The sequence below is a fragment of the Patiria miniata genome, unplaced genomic scaffold (genome assembly GCF_015706575.1).
Source record: "Patiria miniata isolate m_02_andy unplaced genomic scaffold, ASM1570657v1 HiC_scaffold_5, whole genome shotgun sequence".
NCBI classification, from domain to species: domain Eukaryota; kingdom Metazoa; phylum Echinodermata; class Asteroidea; order Valvatida; family Asterinidae; genus Patiria; species Patiria miniata.
The window spans coordinates 14,507,560-14,529,107 of NW_024037072.1; the positions used below are offsets into that span (position 1 = coordinate 14,507,560).

Sequence of the window (21,548 nt, forward strand, 5' to 3'; positions counted from 1 at the left end):
CCTGACTCCACAAAAGATAAAATGGATCAATTTATAGATGATGGAAAATTGTAAGGCAAGGGAACCAGTCTAGCTGGCCTGCACCCGTTCATGAACATGTAACCAATAGCAAACAAAATTTGGACTAAAAAATAGTAAATTTGGAGCAGTAGTTGAAAAATAGTTAGGTTTTTCCAACGCTGGTCAGCCGACCACCGTTGGAAATGTATACAAAAATACCATTTTCTCAAAAATGACTTCACACCAGGTGCCATAATTTTGCGAGATGCTTGAAACTGTCATTTACCAACATCCTAGTAAGGTATTTTGTAAAAACTTGGTAGTTTTATTTTTTGATGTTTGCAAATGTTGTATATTCCCTTTAATAATAACATACCAAGATGCGTGCAAAATAAATTGAAAAAAAGTGCTCCATGATGAACACTGCTTTAATTGATACAATCAAGTACATATACCAGTACATTCATTCAAGTACTTGGTGTGCAGCAGTGGCTGACTTGCATTTAGTACTTTTAAGCAATTTTGGTGAAACATTTCAAGAATAGTCCAGGTGCTTTCATACATGGAATTTTAGCTATCAACAAAAAACAGTTTTAATTAAAGTAATTCTTTTCAGAGCACACTTGTCAATGTCCATTATTTCATCTTTGGTTGAATACAGTGATTGGAACTCTAAATGCTTTTTAAAAAAGTTGAGTTTATATGCGTGAAAAGATATATGCTTTATGAAGAATAAAAGTCTTGAATTCATTTGATCTATAAGCACACTTTCGTTTAAAAAAAATTAGATAATTTTATTTGAGTTGTATTACGAACTAAAAACTAAAAATTACACCGTGCATAGATGCAGCAATTATTTATAATGTGCAAATGAGGGTATATATTTTCATTCATTTATTTTCTACATATATTTGAATTTCACAAGAAAAAAATTAACTGCTTTTGCGTACCTCACCAAGTGTGACTTTCCAAACATGGCCTGAATCAAATGTTATATAATTCTTAAACAAATGTTAAATTTCTGTAACTTAAAATAAAACAATTGGCAAGTTTTTGATTGGATTTTACCTCCCGCGAACTAATATTTACATAGTAAACATGATAATATAGTACTAAAACATTTGAAGTGATAAAAAATATCTATCGAGTTGCAAAAAAAAACGGTATTTGGAGCATTGCGCACATTTTTCACAATGTGAGTTGTACATGTATTTACTCATATCTACAGAGTTTGTCTCCATTCTGAGAAGATTTAATTCTCCAAACTGATTTATGTTTCATAAAACAGTTCACTGAATTGGGAAATTTGTGAAATGAGAATTTGACCAAAATATAAAAATAGGCTTGTATATGGGGACCACCAATTTTGCATTACTTTCCTTAAAACCAATCAGATGTCAATCACAAGTCAAATCACGAGTCAATCATATGCCAATCACATGTCAATCACATTTCAATCATATGCCAATCACATGTCAGTTCCTTAAGCAGAGTTGTAATAAAGTCACTCAAAGTCATCATAAGTCATCACAAGTCAATCACAAGTCAATCGCAAGTCATCACAAGTCAATCACAAGTCAGTCATACAGTCTCAAGTCAATCACAAGCTATTAAAAGCAGCTGTGCCAAAGATATTCCTTTGTCATTGTTTATCACCTGTTATGATTACTTGTGAGCTGAGTTGTGACTTGATCTGTGACTTGACTTATGATTTAACCTGTGATTGACGTGTGACTGGTATTTGATTGACATGTGTTTGACTTGTGATTGACAAGTGATTGACTTGTGATTGACTTGTGATTGACTTGTGATTGACATGTGATTGCCCCTTTAATTGACATGTGATTGACAAGTGATTGACTTGTGATGACTTGTGATTGACATGTGATTTACTTGTGATGACTTGTGATGACTTGTGATGACTTTTGACTCAGCGACTCGATTACAACTCTGCTTAAGTCCATGTTACATTATATATTGTGTACCACCACTGAATCTGATCACAAGCGGTTCCGATGTTTAGCAAAGGCTAGCGTCTGTGTCGATCCCATCTACCTCGGCAGCCATGCCGTCTGCCAAGCCTCTTGTCAGCATGACCGAATACTCAAACAAAGTCTGTGACAAGCAGAAAATTGGTTGAGAACAAAAATACGGATGGGTCAGAAGTCAAAGAAACTTTGAATCCAGAAACAAAAACTCACATTTCATGGAACTGTCTTGTTCAGAGTTTTCTGTGAGAGTAACCATTTCCCCAAATACCAGTTAACCAGGTAAGTACTTCTAGACATTTACCCATCTGATGTTTTACTGAAAATTTTTTAATAAGCCAAACACAACACGTTTTGGGTAAATATACACTAACTTCTTTTGAGGGCTAAAAATCCTCCAATATGGCTGACATTTCTACTTCAACCACTACATAACACGAAAGCTGTGAGGACTGTGATACAATGTATATACACCAAGTTGTATCTATAAGACTCTGGGAAAAGTCACCAAAGACAGAAGGTATCAGTTCTCATTTCATCTGAACTGTCAAACATCACAGCTAGAATAGACACTAGATTGAGATCAGGAGGCTCAAAGAGAGCATTATGAGAGGGGGGGGGGGGGGAATTCATGCAATCAATGGAAAAGGGGACAAATTAACAAGGTAAATTGTACAAAATCTTAAGAAGGGTGCGTAACAACTACCTTGTTGAAAATTTCAGCTCAGTGGATACTATACATTTTGAGAAAACTGAAAAAAATTGTGTGCACAAAGTTTTGGGTCTCGTATTAGCGCACGTTAAAAAAACTGTGCGTACGGGCACACTTTCTTTAACCATCTTTAACCCTTACGATCCCCAACCAGCCAAACTCCAACACCAGGGTTTGTTGGAATCCATTAGGATGAGTATAGTAAACTGACTGTGTTGTAGGTGGGATTAGGCATACCAAAAATAAACAGAGTCCAACTGTTTATGTGCACAGTTGACCATATGGTGTTGGGATTTGCAAGGATGAGGAAGGTTCCTAGTCAATCACCCTAGGGAGTTGGGCTTAATGATTGTGTTCTTCTGAATGATACATTATCAGGCGGATTACTTTCACAGGGTAGTTGGTACCAGTCCTATCTTCACTCTGAGCAAGGATTTTCTCGTAAAATCTGTAGGTACGTTTTTCGGCTAATTTGCAAGTACATGTATTCCAAAGTGCCTTTAAGGACAATGCCTTGGTACAAAAATCATTCAAAGGTCCTTCTTACCTTGTAAATGAAGACGTAGTGCTCCTTCTGTAGTACTGCTGCTCCGCGATCGTGTCTGATGCTGCACACAATGGACGGGACGTCAACGGTGCACAGATCCTCCATGCTCCGCATACCACTGTCTATGGCTAGCAGGGTACCAGTTCGGCCACACCCATCGCTGACAAAGACCCCGAAAACAAAAATCTGATTTACCCTAACTCTGTGAGTTCTTTTTTATGAGGAACCCAATCCCACCAAAAACACAGCGTATGACCTCGAGAAACTGACCAATCAGCAGGCACATTCTATATGCACGTAATTCAAGCTCCCCAAGTGTGTAATTCGAGTTCCCCGCATGCCTCACATTTTTCTATAGGTTGCTGTATTACAAAATACGCAGCATCGAAATTTACCAAACACAATCTAAGTCCTGATTTCGGAATGAAATGACGTCACCCATGCTTAGATAGGTCAGACGTTATACAGGAGACTTGGCTCTGTGGATAACGGGTGATACTCAGACTAACATTCTACTTGATAAATATAGTCGTGTTCCCTAACGTGGCGCACTTCGAAGCTTACCCGACTTTCCTCGTGTGGTGTTGCCAAACCTCTTTGTTGACAAACCTCAAATTCATGCAGTAAAATACTAGTACTTTTACCTTATTAATGCTTGCTATTTAACCTCTGTAAACAATTTCAGTTTCATGAAATTTAATCCGAAATTAAAAACGGTGGCGTCCGGAAATTGGGCACAAGTTGGCGGAGTGTTCCCTAACGTGGCGCACTTGAATAAATCTCGGAAAATTCCAAATTAACATTTAAGAATTTCTGTAAACTTAATTATCTCCTCTACTTATATACCCAGCCAGATGTTTGTCAAAAAAATATTTTCTTATTTTTCGGGGCATTTTCAAAAGGTTCACTTTGCACTTGAAAATAAAATCGGAAAATCACCCCAAAATAAATTTTTCTTCTAACTTTGTTACGGGTAAATAAACTCGCGATTTATGAACAGGAGTGTTTAGAACTTGATGAAATTTCACTTTCTGTGAAATTTCAGTTAAAACTTTTGCTCTAGGTAGGCGCTACAGGCGAAAAATCAAAGTGCGCCACGTTGGGGGCCGCGCCACGTTAGGGTACATCAACAATACTGGAATATGGAAAAAGGAGGAGGATTAATCAGAAGTTATGATACCTGAATAGAAATTTAGCTACAACGGCATATGAAAGTTAGTGTGTGAGTTAAGTCCTTCACAAGTCCCCACCTAGTCCATCACAAGTCAGTCACAAGTCCATCACAAGTCATTCACAAGTCCATCACAAGTGAGTCATAAGTCAATCACAAGTCAATCGTAAGTCTCATGAAGAGTCACAAGCTGTTCAGATGAACTGCGAAAAAAGGCATCCTTTGTTATTGCTCATACCCTGTTATTGACTTGTGTCTAACTTGTGGCCGGACATTTTATGGGCTCGACTAAAAATTGATGAAAGTCTGCCCCAAGATTTTGATATTGAAATGTACCCCTAGCCTTACCTGCAGTGGGCCACTATGGGACCGTAGCTATCCTGCACTGTCTGTCTGACTTGCAACAGGAATGACAGCAGGAGGGTCGGGGAGGAAGGAACCTGGTTGCAGACTACCGGCCACTGGGTGAACCAGAAATGGTTGATGGGACGACATAGGTTTTTCTGAGCATGAGATTACAAAAACGAAATTGCTTTAAAAATCTGAAGGATATAAATATACACATATGGAAGCTAGAATAACAAAAGTGGTTCAAATGCAGAAACAAAAGGTTATCAATGAATATACTTTAGAGGCAAGTGCATTACGAAACTGTGATTTTTAAAATTTGTTTGCCTGCTTCTAATCCCTTTTTTAGCATTTGTCTATGCCCTTCACCTATAAATTTAACAAGCACTGTTTCCTATGTACTAATACAGTGCTTATGAGAAAGTTCACTTGGGTGGGACTTGAACCCAGGATCTACTGCTTGGTAGTGCAGGGGTCTTACCATTTACATGTAACTTGGACCCTTCCCATACCTAATTAATTCCAACTATGTGACAAAATAAAATAGAAGTCTTTTCAACTCTATCTGAACAAATTCAGCACCATGCCTCACGTGAAGTTGCCATGCTATGTTATTAGCATGTTACCTTCACGCCCGATTTCATTTGAGTTGGTCAGCAGAAAACCTCGCTTAGCAAATTTGAGAGTTAAGCAGAAATTTGCTGAAAACCAGTCACAAGCAATATCAATCACATGACATTTTTGGCTGGCAACTTGTGTCTGCTAAGCAAACATTTTCACTGCTTAGCAATTTCTGTGCTTAGCAGCGCCACAAAAATGGACTGTTCCAGATTTGGCCATCAGCCCCGCCCATGTTTGGTTTGTGTACATTTCTCACCGTGCTTGTGTTTGAGTTTGGTCATCTAATTGGTCAATGTGCACTGTCAAGACCCGCCCACATATGGTTTGTGTACATTTCTCACCGTGCTTGTGTTTGAGTTTGGTCATCTCATTGGTCAATGTGCACTGTCAAGCCCCGCCAAGCCCCACCCACCTTTGGTTTGGGTACATTTCTCACAGTGCTTGTGACTGAGTTTGACCAAGCTACTGTGGTAACCTGACCCAAAGTCGTGATCTGATTGGTCAATGCCGTTTGATTGACAGGGAGGGAGGGTCTACTGGCCCCCAGTGACTTGGGTAGATTGGGGAGTGTTGAGATCTCAGGGAAATGTTGGACTTACCTGTATGTTCTTGATGAGGAGCGTAGACATGGAGTAGTTCTCAGTCAGCACGCAGCCCTGTCTCATGACCAGGATGTCTCCATACAGCTGGGCATTTTGGATGCCTTCGTCACGTGGCCAATACCACGGACACACCTGGTTTGTTAAAAAGACAATTGTGAACGACACAGTAAATTGGCCAGAACTTGCACTAGTGTGCTTCACCCCTAAAAGAGACGAGCTTTTTTAGGCTTTCAAACAGATAGGGCTGGTCTGGGGGGGGGGGTGTTTTATCCCATTATTATCTTAGAAATGAAATGACAATTTTTTTATGAAATCTGGTGTAAAAGTAGAGATATTAAGTTAGAGACATTCATATACAAGTTTAAGCTTAATCAGATAATTCGTTTTTAATTACAATTAAACATATTTCATACATTCTTTCTTGAAGGAGGGCATATTCCTTTACATGGTCAATGTGAGAAAAACTTTTGCGGTAGCATGTGTCAAAAACTTTAGAAGCTTAAAGAATTTAGATACAATTGGGGGGGGTAAAAAATGTTTAAAACATGTCAGATCTTAATGGCTTAGGTCTATCTGGGAGTTCAGAATAAGTTCTTAATCAACTGCTCTACGTCATGATGCATATTAACCTTAATTTTGTTTTAGCGCAAGCGTTAAGTATCTGCAATGGTTGGTTCAATTCAAGATCTATCTGAAATGACTAAGGGCCAATAACACTTACCACACCCATTTCCTCAGGAGAGCAGAGGCAGACGATTGTCCGTGATTGCTGTTCCCATATCATCTCCCAGAAATCATTCAAGTTGGTGCCCCAGGGGTTTGTGGTGGCAATGTAGCTGTACGTGGTATTGCCGTAACCCTGCAAGATCAAGAAAAAACAGAGAAAATATTTATTTAGACAGTTCAGTGTTTGCAATGTGTTCATTTTAAGTACTGCTGGAAAAAAATAGAATAAATAGTTTGGATTAAAGAAAAAAGAAAAAGAGGGGCATTAACCCCAACCCTCCTCAATCCTCCTCAATCCTCCTGCCGGTTTTGAATGATTTTAGAGGATTGAGGATGAGTGGCAAAGATGTATCACTTTTTTGTGGAGGATGCATTACGTCAAGCCAGTAGGCCATATCCTGCATTGGTTATGTTCAGCCATGCATAAATCAGCCCTGTGTTTTTCTCTTATTTCATCCGCACTGCTTCTAAACGCCATTCGCACTGCCTCAAACCATAGCAGTAATTGGCAGAGGATTTTGGAGGATTGAGGCTGAATCCAATTTTTTCTTGGTGTCAATTGGAGGATTTTGCAGGATTGAGGTTGCATCCTAGCCAGAGGGCCTAGGGGGTTAAGGTTAATAGTGACAGGCTGCTGTAATTGTAACCTTGCTTTCCCACATTTTGAAATGAGTTCATTTAGAAAATGTCTGTGATCAGAAAATATCAATTAGTACTGGTGTAGACATAAAAAACAACAATATTCAGAGTGTTCAGTTATTTATTTATTTTGTCGCAAATTGAAAGTTGACCTTTCGCAGTATCAAATTTCATGTTTATTGTTCAAGTTGAGCTTTGGGTCCATTCCGCCAACATTACTTCCGACTTTTTGTGTGTGTATTTTACTTATTCTAAAGAATGAAATAATTCATGTTTGAGTGGATTGCAGCATTTTTAGCTGAGCCGTATCCTTACATTGCAGAAATTGAAATTTTAGACACCACTTGTTTTCTCTCAGGACGAATGAGATGGGATGGCAAAATGACCACTGATGTCAAAGACTACAGGCATGCAACTGGGAATTTGGAAAAAAACGAGGAAACTCCAAACCACACAAGACTCTGTACAGTATTTTTCAATTTGTAATGGCATTCATGAGAAGTAAAAAACGAGGAAGTCAGCGGATTCAAGGAAAAGTTGCATGCCTTTACAGCAGAATTTCAAACCATTTAAAGGGACACTAGGTCCTGGGACAGCCCAATGGGGCTACAAAACGCGCTTTGAACGAGATGATGTTAATCAGAAATAACATTTAAAACTAGGATATAAACATCCACACAACTATCCTTTCCAAACTGGGCATTTTTGTGTTATTCCTGTATTATACGTGCGAGAACGAATTTCGGGTCCACCTTGCGACCCCATAAATTTGAGCTGTTTGGATGCTAGTTGTGATTTCATTCGTAAAGTGTTCGCCTTTTGCGGACGTTGAAGAAACCACTTTTTTTGCATTGGTAATTGGTCACCGCTGTTCCCGAGACACACAACGTGTATATCGTACACAGAGAACGACACGAAAAACATATTCGTACTCCGTCATGTTCGATGTAAACACGCGGTGTTTTTTTCGTCTTTTCTCGGGAACGGTAAGACATTAGGTTGGTTTCCTTTCAACCAGATGTTTGAAATATGCTAAGTAAACAATCCAAAACATAAAATTTTCGGGGATTTCAGGACCTAGTGCCCGTTTAGGTTGACAGCAAGACATGATCCACTATTAAGAGGCCAATTTCATAAAAGAGTCATTCTATAAATTTGAGGTTCAAAACGTGGCATTTTTTCCTGTCCCTGTTACCTTGTTACTTTGTAATTTGCCAATGAAGTATCATTCATAAATACCTAAGACAGTTTACCCATTCCCATTGGTCGAGAGCCCATCACGTGGCCGGTCTTAAACGGATGATAAAGACATGGCTTCGCCTCGGCTAATTATCAGCATTCCAGACTCCAACCAGTCTGAAACAAAGTGTTTAACACCTGCCAAGCACACATTTATTCCCTTATTAAGAATGACTTCAATTGATTTGTTATTTGTTTGGAAGGTAGTTTGCTACTCATAATCACTCTTGGAGGATGACTGCATTAATGAGAACATCAGAATTACAAAAACATATGTGTCAGATGTATCCAGGACAGGGAAAAAAAGTTGACGCCAAATGTATAGAATGACCAATACCCGTTTAGACCTTTGCTAAGCATACGATGCTTTTGCCTTAAAAAACCCTAGTTAACAGCCTGAAGTACCTTGACAAAGCTAGCATTCAGGAACCCATGCTGGTTGTCTGAGCTGCTTTTCTCTAGCGGGACTCTGGTCCTGGGTGGAGGGTGGAACAATCCTGGGCTCAGCGTTGAGGTCTTGATGGGGCTCAGCGATGAGGTCTTGCTTGGGCTGTGGGGCTTGGAAAGGTCCTTCTGAAAGTCTAGTAACGTCTGCAAGAGACAGATGAGGTATGAACAAGTCAGAATTTAGTACAGTTTGTTTATTATTCATAAGATGGAATTTTGCATTGGGGTGACGTAAATCAAATCAGGTTTTGCCCTTCACCGACGGATAAACACTGTATAATCAGTGTGTTACCTCCCGAGTGAAAGTTGGAAAAAATCACTCGGGTGGGACTTGATCCCACGACCTCCTGTTTTTAGTACAGATGTCTTACCACTCGACCACCGAGCTAACGGGATCAGATGTACATAGCAGCGGGTACCGCATTAACTATTCATAAGATGGAATTTTGCGTCGGGGGGATGTAAATCAAGTCTGTTTATTCTTACTCCAAGATAACATCCCAAAACATTCTTGTGTAAAAACCGGAATGCAGTGCTGTATTCAGGGTAAGTTGTAAAGGATTGCAAGTAAAACCATTATTCCATTCACAACTCCCATCACAAGTCAATTCACAAGTCTGGGCACAACTGGGGATGAAAAAAATAACGGAGTGCCTTTTGTCACAATTAGTTGGAACAGCGCGTGAGTTGACTTTGTAGTGGTAGCTTGTGATTGACTTGTGGGCCATCACAAATACCTTGACTAAAGACTGCTGGTGTGTATGACTTTGTCCAATATCAAAAACAATTTCACGAAGATTATTTACTGCTGTTCACCTGATAATATTAAAAACAAACAAATGAAGTAGATGATGCTAAGTCACTTGTCAAGTCTTTTCTAAATCTTTGAAAGATTGGGAGCCGCCAAAATACATGTATGGTGTCGCGGAGGTCCCAGGTTCAAATCTAGCACCGGGCAATTGTTTTTTTCAAAGTTGTAATTATTTTCCAAATTCTTACAGATTACAATTTCTCATAACATTACCCCCAAAAAACACCTGCAAAACTGTCTCAAAATAAGCCTGGAAACAAATTTTTGTAACAAAATCTTCATCTGTCCATCACTAGTTATCATTATTTAACTGACCTACAGATCCCTGTTATTTGATTGGTGGAATGCACATCACGTGACATTCGTTATTGCTCCTATTCTGCCAGGGCTCAAAAAGTCCCATTCCCCCATGGGGAATGGGAAATAGTATTCAACAGTTAGGATCATTCTTGTTCCTTTGACGCGGTATTTGTGTGCAAATGCATGCTGGTGTGCGCGTTCAGCGTTGCGCGTAGCGTGTATTGTTCTAAAAAGCCAGCGTTACAGAGTTGGGTTCAAACAGTTTTGTGAAGGGGTGGTTTGGAAGAGAGAAATACATTTTCCACCGATTTTTTATTGAAATAAAACTTCAAATATATCAAATGACAAGGATCTATATGTCAGTTATATAAAACAAATATTGAGTGGCTTTAAATTGTGAAATGGGAGGAATACTATCGCTCGGTAAATTATGGACTTTTCCAATTTTACCTTGCAAAATATTCCTCCCATTTCACTCTGAGCCACTCAATATTTGTACACTATTATATGCATTAATCGTTCACCTACCATTACTTATGAACTGACTTGTGATTTGACTTATGACTGTCTCAATTACAACTCTGCCTCCTTATGCTAAGTACTGACAGACTTGAGTCACTTACCTCAAACTCCTCCGTGATGGCCTCCAGGTAGCTGTAGAACTGTGACAGGCCGTGCATGCTCAACACGTGGGACGGATATTTCTGTTACAGGAGGAGAAATTTCTTATTGATCAAAACTGAAAACTGTTTGGTTGTGTTGATAGTAATATATCTGAAATCCCATTTCAATGTAAAACATGCATTTTCGGAAGGATTTATTAGCAGACGCTTCGTGACTTGTCCCTACTTAGGAACTTCCGATCAAATGATTCCCTTTAAAAATTCAAAAGTTATGTGTGCCTCATGCAAGTGCCATTTGTGACTTTTCCTGCTGCTTTAAGAAAAAAAATATTCAAACGTTTGGTATTGTACATACACTGTGCCAGAACATGACGTCAGCATTTTAAAATATGAGGTCAAGTCCTGTCGAGTTTTAATGTAAGAACTGATCGCACTTTCTGTTGTTTTAATTTGGGGTTTTTTTCAAACAAACAATTTTGGAAAACATTTTGATCAGAAACTGTAATTGCCAAAATGCAAAGATGAGAAACCAGGGTGATTTTTTTTTTAATCATGTATTACCACAGCAACTACGTCCTCTTCATCATCCATGATCAACCCCTTGTTGATGGCCGGTACTAGCCGATGGGTGATGGTGATAGTGGCAGGCATAGTGAAGGCTGCGGTGTGGTGCACCGGGCTCAGCTGATGGGACTCGCTGAAGGTGTCGTGCAGCTCCTTGCCGTCGAAGTAGTAGCGGTTGTTCAGCGCACGCCGCTTGGCCAGACGCGATTTGTTGATCTGAAAAATAAAAGTTTAGCAAAGCAACAGGTGTTTATTCATTGTCTATACTGGAGTCTGCTTAAAACATTAGCACCTGCACTACATTGTATTACATTGTATCTACAATGTATTACATTGTATCTACAATGTATTACATTGTATCTACAATGTATTACATTGTATCTACAATGTATTACATTGTATCTACAATGTATTCCTTGATGAATCCATCAAACCCTAGAGTGCTCAGGTAGTGTCTGGGCAGTACAGGGAGTAACAGGAAGGGTGGTTTGGGGTGGTACTTATGGGTTAACCAATGGCATTTTAAGCTGAACAGCGGGGCCCAAAGTCTTGGCTCCGCTAACCTCAGAATTCCGCGCATACGACCACGAATTTTGTGCTAACCGCGCTAGCAGAACATTCTGCGCCAACCCGCAAGCACAGAATCCTTAGTTACGGGATATACGCATCCGTAGAAGCATAACTTCCTGGCTAACGCGTGAAATACGCTTAGCGTAGACATGGAATTTTCTGCTATAGTAAGCAGGGATTTGTCTGTAACGGTAAGCAGAGCCAAGAAATTGGGCCTCGTTCTGGAGCACCACCACTGAAAACAGGTTATGGCTTACCACCAAACAAAATCCTAGTACAAGATTACAGCATTACATGAAAGTTCCCCTTTTGTTTTGTCTCAAGCAATCGTTAAGAACTACCGTTATCTCCCGACCTGAATGAGAATCATCGTGAGATTGCTGATTTCAACCGTCCCTATTGAGTAATCCTGGACCTGCTCTAGAGTACTGAAGTGAAAACATCACGCGCACAATTATGCGTGTAAAAGACATTAGCCCATGATTCAGCCCGTAAACCAACACGCGTGCATACTCCATTTGTTTACTCCAGTTCAAAATGATGTCACACTTCGGTACTCTATTGCAAGGTCTAATTTCAAACAGTTAGGCACAAAATATTGCTTAGAACACAAAATATTGCTTAGAAAATGTTTATGCTAAGCATATTTAAGGTGAGTACCAGTAACATGCTATCTACATCCCATGCAATTTTGGCTGGTAACCGGTTCCTGCTAAGCAACTATTTTGTATGCTAAGCAAATTTGTGTGCTAAGCAAGAATCGGCTGAGAACCAGTCACATGCAATATACATCCCATGTAATTTTGGCTGGTAACCGTTTTTTCTTCAGCAAATATTTTCTGTGCTTAGCAAAGCCCTGTGCTTAGCTGCTCATCGAATTGTCCGCTGGTCTGACCTTGAATGCACCAATAGAAATCACTGACGCCATGATCAGGAAGCCAAAGCTAAGTCCGACGGCGACTCCAGTTGCCGACTTGGTTGGACGAGGTCCCGGGGTCCCTTGCAAGGGTTTGTAGACACGTACGGACAGGACCTGAAACAAGTCAAGTTATCATCAAAATCAGTTGTGTTGTTGTGATTTTCATGAAAATGAAGGAGGTCAGTTTGAGAAATACGCTCCTAACTATTTTGGCAACACTTTGAACGATTATTACGCCACCTACTTTGGCATCCGTTAACCAAAACCAAATCCTTCTAAAAACAACTAGGAGTTTCTGAAGGATTTTGCAGGATTGAGGAAGGAAGAGCACAGAAACTCTAACTTTATATTGGACTTGCCCACTGTATATTCAATTACACAGTGTACCATTGAGCTCTAGCAATGTGGTGAATTCTGAAGAACTTGGAAGGTCCCCTAGCTGAAATGAAAGGGAGTTAGAGCTTCCTTTGTTTAATTTCAAGGGGGGAGGGAGGGGGATGGAGAGGGAGGGGGATGGAGGGGGAGGGGAGGGACCAGATGATATTTCTACCATTTCACAATACTGAACTTCTTAAAAAAGGAAATCAACCATAAAGCAGACATAATCAGGTTATTTGGAGTTATGTTTCTTCAAAGTCAAAAAGGTTTTGATAATTGTGCTTGAGGAGTGACTTGTAACTGGCTCTACTGAATGTTCCAATACACATTTTAATAAATCAACATACCGTTGGTATTAGGTACCTCTGAAGTTCTTCCTGATTGGATTGCATTGCTACACCCACACTCTCTGTTAGATTAGTGTCACAACTTCCCTCCTTCGTTTGAATACAGATGTCCACCTGCACGCGTATCTCATTAAACGGCGTGTCTTGCAAATTTGTTTCAGCCTCAAAGCAGCTTTTAGTGTCATTGAGAAGTGCAATGTAGGGAGAGTGAGAGAGGGACAGGGCCATTTTAGAATACTCTGCAATGGATGAGAGGAATTGCTTGATGCCAGGACAGAAGTCCTTCCATGTTTCTTGCAGGACAAGCTGGATGGCAACAGAGGGGTATGGGATTGGGGTCTTGGGAAAGCTGGTTGGTGTGCTTCCTGTTACACGAGCTGTTGGGCGGTTCGTTGGTCTGCTTCCGGCCTTAGTTGTTGGAGGGGGTGGATTTGTCGGGTGCGGCCTGGTCGGTTTGTGGGGCTTGGTGGGTGGGGGAGGTTCGGTTTCCGGCGGGGGTCCCTGGGTGTGAGGGGGAGGGGGTTCCTCAGTTGGCTGGTGTTCTGTGGGAATGATAGGGGGGTGTCGGGTAGAGGGCCGGTGAGGTTCAGTGATAGGGGGTGGTGGATTATGGGTGGTTAGATGGGGTTGACTAGTCGTTACTGCCTCCGTGGTGTGAGCTCTGGTCGTGGTGCGCAGACTCCGGGTCGTCGCAACTCCAGGAATTGTTGGAGTTGTGGGTGGAGCTACAGTTACAGTTGTGATACTTGGACTTGTGCCAGTAGTTGCAGGGCCAGTTGTCATGCCGGGCGTAGTAGCAACAGGCACCGGTGTAGTGGGTACCAGTGATACAGTGGTTACAGATGGCAGGGTCGTTAGTTCCGGCACCTGAGTGCTGCCTGCATGTGTGACGACCGAAGTTGTTACCTTCGGTTCAACAACACCACCCCCTGTAGTGAACCCACTCCCTGCAGTCACCACCGGTTCCCCTCTGGCAGTCGTCAGACGAGGGGGGCGGGCCGTGGTCTTGTCAGGGGGAGGGGGTTCATCGGTAACCCCTGGCTGGTTGTTGGGAGTGTTAAGACCTGGGCCTTCAGTAACCTTGTGGGGATCTTTGGTGGTTGGAATTTCTGGCTGTGAGTCATCAGCTGGAGCTGACAACCCTGTGAGAAAGATAAAACAAAACTTTTTTAAAGAATTATCAAATATTACACATTTCAGATTCAATACTTCAGTAGAGCTAGTCAGACAAACTTATCCCTTGGCCCTTGATACAAGAGTACCCAGATTTGTAATTCAAGTTCATTTTAAATTAATCATAAAGTCAAATCATATTAGACAATTACATGTCCATCACATTTGATGGAGTTGGCCAGGTTAAGTTATCAACTTTTGTTATCATGTTAAGCATGCTTTTACTGTGCTGACTGTCTCCATAGACGGAGGACATGTTAGCAAAAATTGGCTGTTAAGTAGCGCTTCGAATTGGGACACGGGTAAAACTTTGAGAATGAATTTTTTTTAAATGTAAATTTGATATACTATCATATTCTCCCCCCCACCCACCCTTTTTTCAACCATTTTTATTTCATCTGTTTCATCTACATTCCAAATTGGCTTATTTTATCATTAAATTTCACATTTCAATTAACTTTAACGGGAAATTAACTGCTTCTGTTTCCAGTTAACATCAAACTTTTATCACAAATGGTTCTTTGACGTCATTTGATAGATACGGTAATCTACACATGAAGCTTGGCTCACAACAGTAATTCCCCACGACTCACTAATTGCTTCAAAATTAAACACTCCATCCCAACCAGCGCAAAATGCGCATCAGATACTGACACTTATGCCCAAAAAGTAGGGCACTCAAAACTACACAACAAAGAACCGTTTGCCCGAGGATGTAATGCATTGTCAACATGGTTTGCGAACACGCACATCCTATTAAAAAGTTCAAGAGTCAAGTGTGGCTTATGCAAACTTCACTTGTGACTTCTACCACTACTTCAAAGATAAAAACCAAACATTTGGTATTGCACATACAGGTATAATATGTAATAGGTAGGCTAAGGCCAAAAAAAAAAAGTCTCCGGTTTCTGGTATGGAGCTTGCCCAAAAAGTGGTGCGGCGACGCGGCTTTTTTTTTTTTTTTACCTGACTTTTTTGCTTCAAATGTCGGCTGATGACTGCAAATGGTGCCCGACTAAACTTAGTGAAAAATATATGGGAGTCCAGAGAGGCCACATTAAGCTTATTCTCGACCATAACCCAATCTAAAAACACGTTAAAATTGTGCAGCAGCAGGATTCCAGTCAAACCAGTGAGTTTGGCGGTTTTGAGACATCATCTTTCATTGAAAAAAAACTTTTTCATTTTGCCGACGCGCATGGCTACGGCCAGTTTTCATTGAGTTTTCATTGAAAAAAAACTTTTTCATTTTGCCGACGCGCATGGCTACGGCGACGCGCGCGCATACCAGAAACCGGAGACTTTTTTTTTTTGGCCTAAGCATAACTTTTTTTTGTTCAGTTTATGTGACCTAGCTGTCTGAAAGAGTTTTCAAATTATAATTTTACAGTAGGCCTAAATAATTTTTAAATGCACCAATCACTTTAGTAAATAGTATGGATATTGAATAGAACAATCAATTAAGCCAAGCCCCATTTTGTTTGGACCAATCACAGCCTTGATTAATGTCCGACCAGCTGGTCCAATTTCACGGTGCAATGAACGAGTCGTAAGTTCCTTGACAACTGTTTAAAACATGTTGCAAGTTGCGACATGATCTGTTGGTCATTGTACAATAAGATGCATCTTCTCTATAAACGAGACTATAATACCAAGACAATGTGTGTAAAGTTGTAAACGGAACAAACATCGTAGTCAATATTAATTATAATACTCCTTGAATATTGCAGTTGAAATTTTAAAGTAGCTCACTAGTCCACCACTTGTTTGCCTTCAAAACTGCATCATATGTCCGTCATTTTCTTTAAAATCTGAAAAATTTTCGAGAAGAGATCTGACGACTCTTTGCTGTATATCAGACAACTTTTTACTGTACATAGAATTACGACGTTTCACAGATGCGACGTGTTTTGTGAAATGAATCGCAGCCTCGCAGGGCACGTCCTAGCTGCAATGCATCTGAGGGATTTGATGCGTCGCAGCGCTGAGATGTATCATAAGTTATGATGAGTTTCATGAAAACGGGTGCAGGCCGCAGTCTAGCTTTGGAGTGGTGCACGTGTTGCTGCTCAAGTGCACAGTGCGTAAGGCCTATTGGATTGATCTAACTATCAAAGTTCAAACTTTACTTCAGCCATAGCCCTAACTTTACCAAATTTAACCTGTTATAATTTCATCTAAATTATTTCATCTACATCTTTCTGATCAACTACCGATGAAAGAAGTCATGTCACTGCAAATGCTTCCTCTAGAAACTGATAATTATGATCATAAAAAACTGAAGAGTATCAAAAATCTAGGTAAGTACAGACAACAACCAAACAATCCAATTCATCTGGCCGTATGCAAATACAGGAAACATCAAGTCCAAGCAACGGGACTTGGGTGGACCACAAGTGCAATTTTAACACAAGTATCTGAGTCATGCGTTAAAATAAGCTCAAGTTTACAGATAAAAGTCAGCATATTACTGCTGGTATTTCATATCTCGCAAACCAGGAAAATACTAAACTCCTCATCAGGTAACTTTACCACATGATTTGGACAAGTGTGTCGGTGTTATTTACAGAATGTATTTCAATACATTGTATGTCCTGGGGGCATTGCCTTATCATAGGGCAAATATGTGGCATTGAGTGGTTTCATTTCAGTTTCACTCTTTTCGTTATTTTGCAAACACTTTGGGGTTTGAAGGTAAAAGCAAAACCCAATTGATGACCATTAATTTTGCTACATGTAAAGCAACTTTCACAAATAAATTGATTTATGAAAACACTTTTAAATATCAATCACGTCTTCTAAGTTTGAAGTGATCCCACTTACTATTTATCAAGTCTCTTAATCAAAATGATAAAACCTTCATGATAAGAAGCCATGTTTGTTTCCACACGATACAGAGAATGGAAAATATTCAGACAAATTTAATACAGGACCTTCAGACAAATTCAGAGTGACATTTGAGAAAACAGGGGGTCATATGGGCAATGCCACAGAAAACTATTTGAAAACTGGACATTTTTTTTGACATCTTCAGAAATACAAGCATCACCACCTCAAATATAGTATCAAATTAAAGGGGACAACAAGACCTTTTATTGGAGTACTGTACCAATGGGAAAGGATATGGTTCAGTGTATTTTTTTGGTTAAAAAAAAAACGGTTTGGGGACTAAAATAATGGATTTTAGGTACAGTCAGTCATTTTGGTACCTTGTTTTCACATGCAAAATGCAAGTGTTATTGCGAGTTTTTGTTTTGAAGACAGAGAGAAAGGATGCCAAATGAGTTTTTGTATAAGAAAAACATCATTTCCAACTGATTATTTCCAATTTTGTAATATTTCAGAGTTCAGACACGTACATGTATGTCCGACACCAATAAATGTACGTCCGACACCTATATAATAAATGTGATTTCGGTAAGTCACAATCAAACAAAAACATGTTTTGCCTTGAAGAGTATTCACTAGTATGTGATGAAACTACAAATAGGAAACAGATTGAAAAAGTTTAAACACTTCACAGAGTTTTTTATTGATGCACACCAAAAAATGGATACAAAAAAAAAATTGATTTGTGAGTACGTCCGACACCATGGTGTTTCAAGCCAATTTAAGTTGGATGAATAATTTCCTTTCTAACTAAATGTAGTAACTAGTAACTTAAATATTAGAGGAGAAATCCTCTTTTTGATTTATTTATAACTATTTTATGCACACTGTGAAAGTGTCCAAAATGCACGTCCGACACAGTGCAACTGCCCCTAGGACAATTATTGTTGACTGGGAAAACAATTTTCAGCATTCTAGAACACAATAGTATTGTAAGGTCAACGGATTTAATAGGGCAAGGGTAAGGGTTGGTGTCAATGTTAGGGTTAGGGTTAGCGTTAGGGTTGGTCAACCAAGGGGACTTTACAAAAAATCATTAGGCACCTGCCTTCTTTTTCTAAGCCACTACCCTTGCCTGGATGTAAAACTGTAAAATCTACAAATACATGTAGTATTTTTACCTCGTGTAAAGAATTTATGCAGAAAATTATCACTTGACAAGAATAGATGCTACATATAAGTTTTATTTTGAGTAACTCTAGCTCCAATGCTCATCAAAAATTTGACATTTAGATGTCGAATTCTTGATGAGCATTGGAGCTGGAGTTACTCAAGCTATATTAGTTTAAGTGTATAGTACTTCTTTAGTCTTGACATGCACAATGTTGTACTTATGTAATGGGACGCATGACTCTGTGTAGTTTAATACAACTTATGAATAGTTTTGAACAACTTCCTTCTATACCTGAACACAACAATTGAAAACTTCCTTTCTGCAAATTGATACTGCCAATAGGCGTAGTTTATACTCGCATACATCCTTTCAATTTATCAACTAAGTTTTGCTGGATGACGTGCCTTAAATATTTCATACTGGAAAATGCATCTATGCAATGTCAACTTATTTTTATGTACAGTAGCTAGGCCTAGCTTAGCCCCACTAGTGTGGCCGTCGGTATGCTGCGCTGAACCCAAGGCCACACACCGTGGTCCGCGCACTACTGAGGACGTTTTCATAAAATTTGCAGGGAATTTCTTACATATGGTTGTATTCTACGATGTCCCAACTATCACTTCTGGGATGCTTGGGTGTAATGATGTTCAATTTTCCGAGATATTCTTGAATCTTTCTGGAGCCCATATGCACTCGTGAAACGTCTGGTGATGGCAGCCATTTTGAATGTGACAAGAGATGACCTCAAGCTGTGACGTCGAGTTTATGCAAATTGCTTGTCGAGCGAGGGCGCGACCGCGCGAGTTGCAAATGCGACGGCTGTTTCCTGTGTCGCGCGCGTCGTCCAAGCCGTCGACATCGATGCCCGCGCAGTGCATGCACAGGGTATTATTTTCATTTTTAATTGGAACAGGAAACAGCCGTCACATTTGCAACTCGCGCCCTCGCTCGACAAGAATTTGCATAAACGCGACGTCACAGCTTGAGGTCATCTCTCTTGTCACATTCAAAATGGCTGCCATCACCAGACGTTTCACGGGTGCATAATTCTCCAGAAAGATTCAAAAATATCTCGGAAAATTGAACATCATTACACCTAAGCATCCCAGAAGTGATAGATGGGACATCATAGAATACAACCATATGTAAGAAACTGCCTGTAAAATTTATGAAAACTTCGTCCTCAGTAGTGCGCGGTACCACGGTGTGTGGCCAGAGGTTCAGCGCAGCATACCGCGGCCACACTAGTGGGGCTAGGCCTAGCTTAGGGGATCCGTGCACAAGTACCCCTTCAACGGCCAGAAAAAGAGAGTTGGGGGAGACCTAGACTGGTTCCTGATTCATCGACTGCGTATTTCAAATGATCCAAAGTTATTGGGGGCAGGGATTAGTCTGGCAGACTATCGCAAGTTAAATTCGAACACATTCGCATGCCGATGATGCCTGACACTCACGCGAAGACGCTGTGGCTAAACATTCAGGAAGTCGTGCGTACTTCGCACGCGATCCAGAACAGTACAGAACGCACAGTCACACACGCCGTGTGTCTCATCCGAAAGTGGCAAAAAAGTGACCTCTTTTGTTGGCACACGGAGCCCATACCACAAAAGTTTAATGTTTGAGTTGTTAAAAAAATTTAAATTAATTCAACAACTGTGTAATCTAATTTCAAACTGTTGACACATAAGTTTTATTATTAAAGTAAACTGGATGCCACACTTCAAGAAATAGAAGGCACGGCCGCCTTCTAACATGTCTAAGTAGTTCCCGAATATTGCCTTTTAATAATTGGAATTTCATGAGAAAAAGTTCAAGCTAACAAGTTATTATAAGTTTCAGCAGACGAACTAACTTTACGCAACTCAACTTGTGAACTATTGAACCGTACAATAACAATAAACTGTCTCCTACTTGGTCCACGATTTAACCAAACAGCAGAGCCATCTATACTACTTCACTACATACCGATCTTGTGTCCGAGAATAACACAGCACACCAAGTACCACTGAACGGCAAAGCGAAGACGAAATGACCACCGCCGCCGCGACTTCACCATAGCGAAAACGTGTGCTGCGACCTCCCCACAGAACTATCGTCGTCACACGGCAAATCAGAAAAACTTCGCCAAACTTCAGCAGCCAAAAACTGGATCACCCTGATTCACAAAAACCATCACCTCTTTCAGGTCTACACTCTGGGATATACTCTTTTCACTCCGTGCAGATTTTGATGGAGAAATAAAACTTGAAAGTTACATTTTGCGGGATTTTTGGGACTAAACTTTTGGACCACTGCCCGTGGAGAAAACGACAGGTGTTTATTGCTGATATCGCGTGTCTGGTATCTAGATATGTCTCGGCGCAGTTATTGTTTATCCAAAGTTTCAATGAAGGGTCCAGACTAAAGTTTACTTATACTGTTGGAGAATGGTGCCGATTGGTACTCCCCCCCCCCCCAAAAAAAACACCACCACATACACAGTGGCGCACCCATTTTTTTTGGGGGGGGGGGCGCCTTCAGGCGTTATCTTTTTTTTCAGGCGTTAAGTTTTTTAGGTCAATTGTTTTTAGTCCCACAATAGTTTTACCATGGTGACTGTATTATTTTCGACTATATAATATAGGGGAGTTAATGGCGCCACCAACGTCAAAATAGTCTCCCCCTCCCCTTTTTTCTGCCGGCAAAAATTTTCGGAAACATTTTGTGAATAAATTCAAACTTCAAAAAAAGGGGGGGGAAATTGTGAGCCCCCCCCCCCAAGCCAAATCCTGGGTGCGCACTAACCACCACCACCATGCACCGCCAAAGTAAACTTGGCCT

The 21,548-nt window shown here is 40.3% G+C and overlaps 1 protein-coding gene and 1 non-coding gene across 2 annotated transcripts; both read right to left on the reverse strand.

Annotated features, from left to right (window-relative positions):
- Positions 1-1,863: 1,863 nt before the first annotated feature.
- Positions 1,864-21,056, reverse strand: LOC119741166. The gene is made up of 11 exons (XM_038216872.1): positions 20,694-21,056; positions 13,553-14,694; positions 12,804-12,941; positions 11,336-11,554; positions 10,775-10,855; positions 8,999-9,184; positions 6,711-6,848; positions 5,987-6,121; positions 4,767-4,921; positions 3,248-3,407; positions 1,864-2,115 (listed from the first exon to the last, which is right to left on the reverse strand). Exons 1-11 carry the CDS (start codon positions 20,782-20,784, stop codon positions 2,020-2,022), a joined length of 2,541 nt encoding a protein of 846 aa, XP_038072800.1. The 5' UTR covers positions 20,785-21,056; the 3' UTR covers positions 1,864-2,019.
- Trnal-uaa lies at positions 9,357-9,428 on the reverse strand. The gene has a single exon. It is a non-coding gene; the product is annotated as a tRNA-Leu (tRNA).
- Positions 21,057-21,548: the final 492 nt, after the last annotated feature.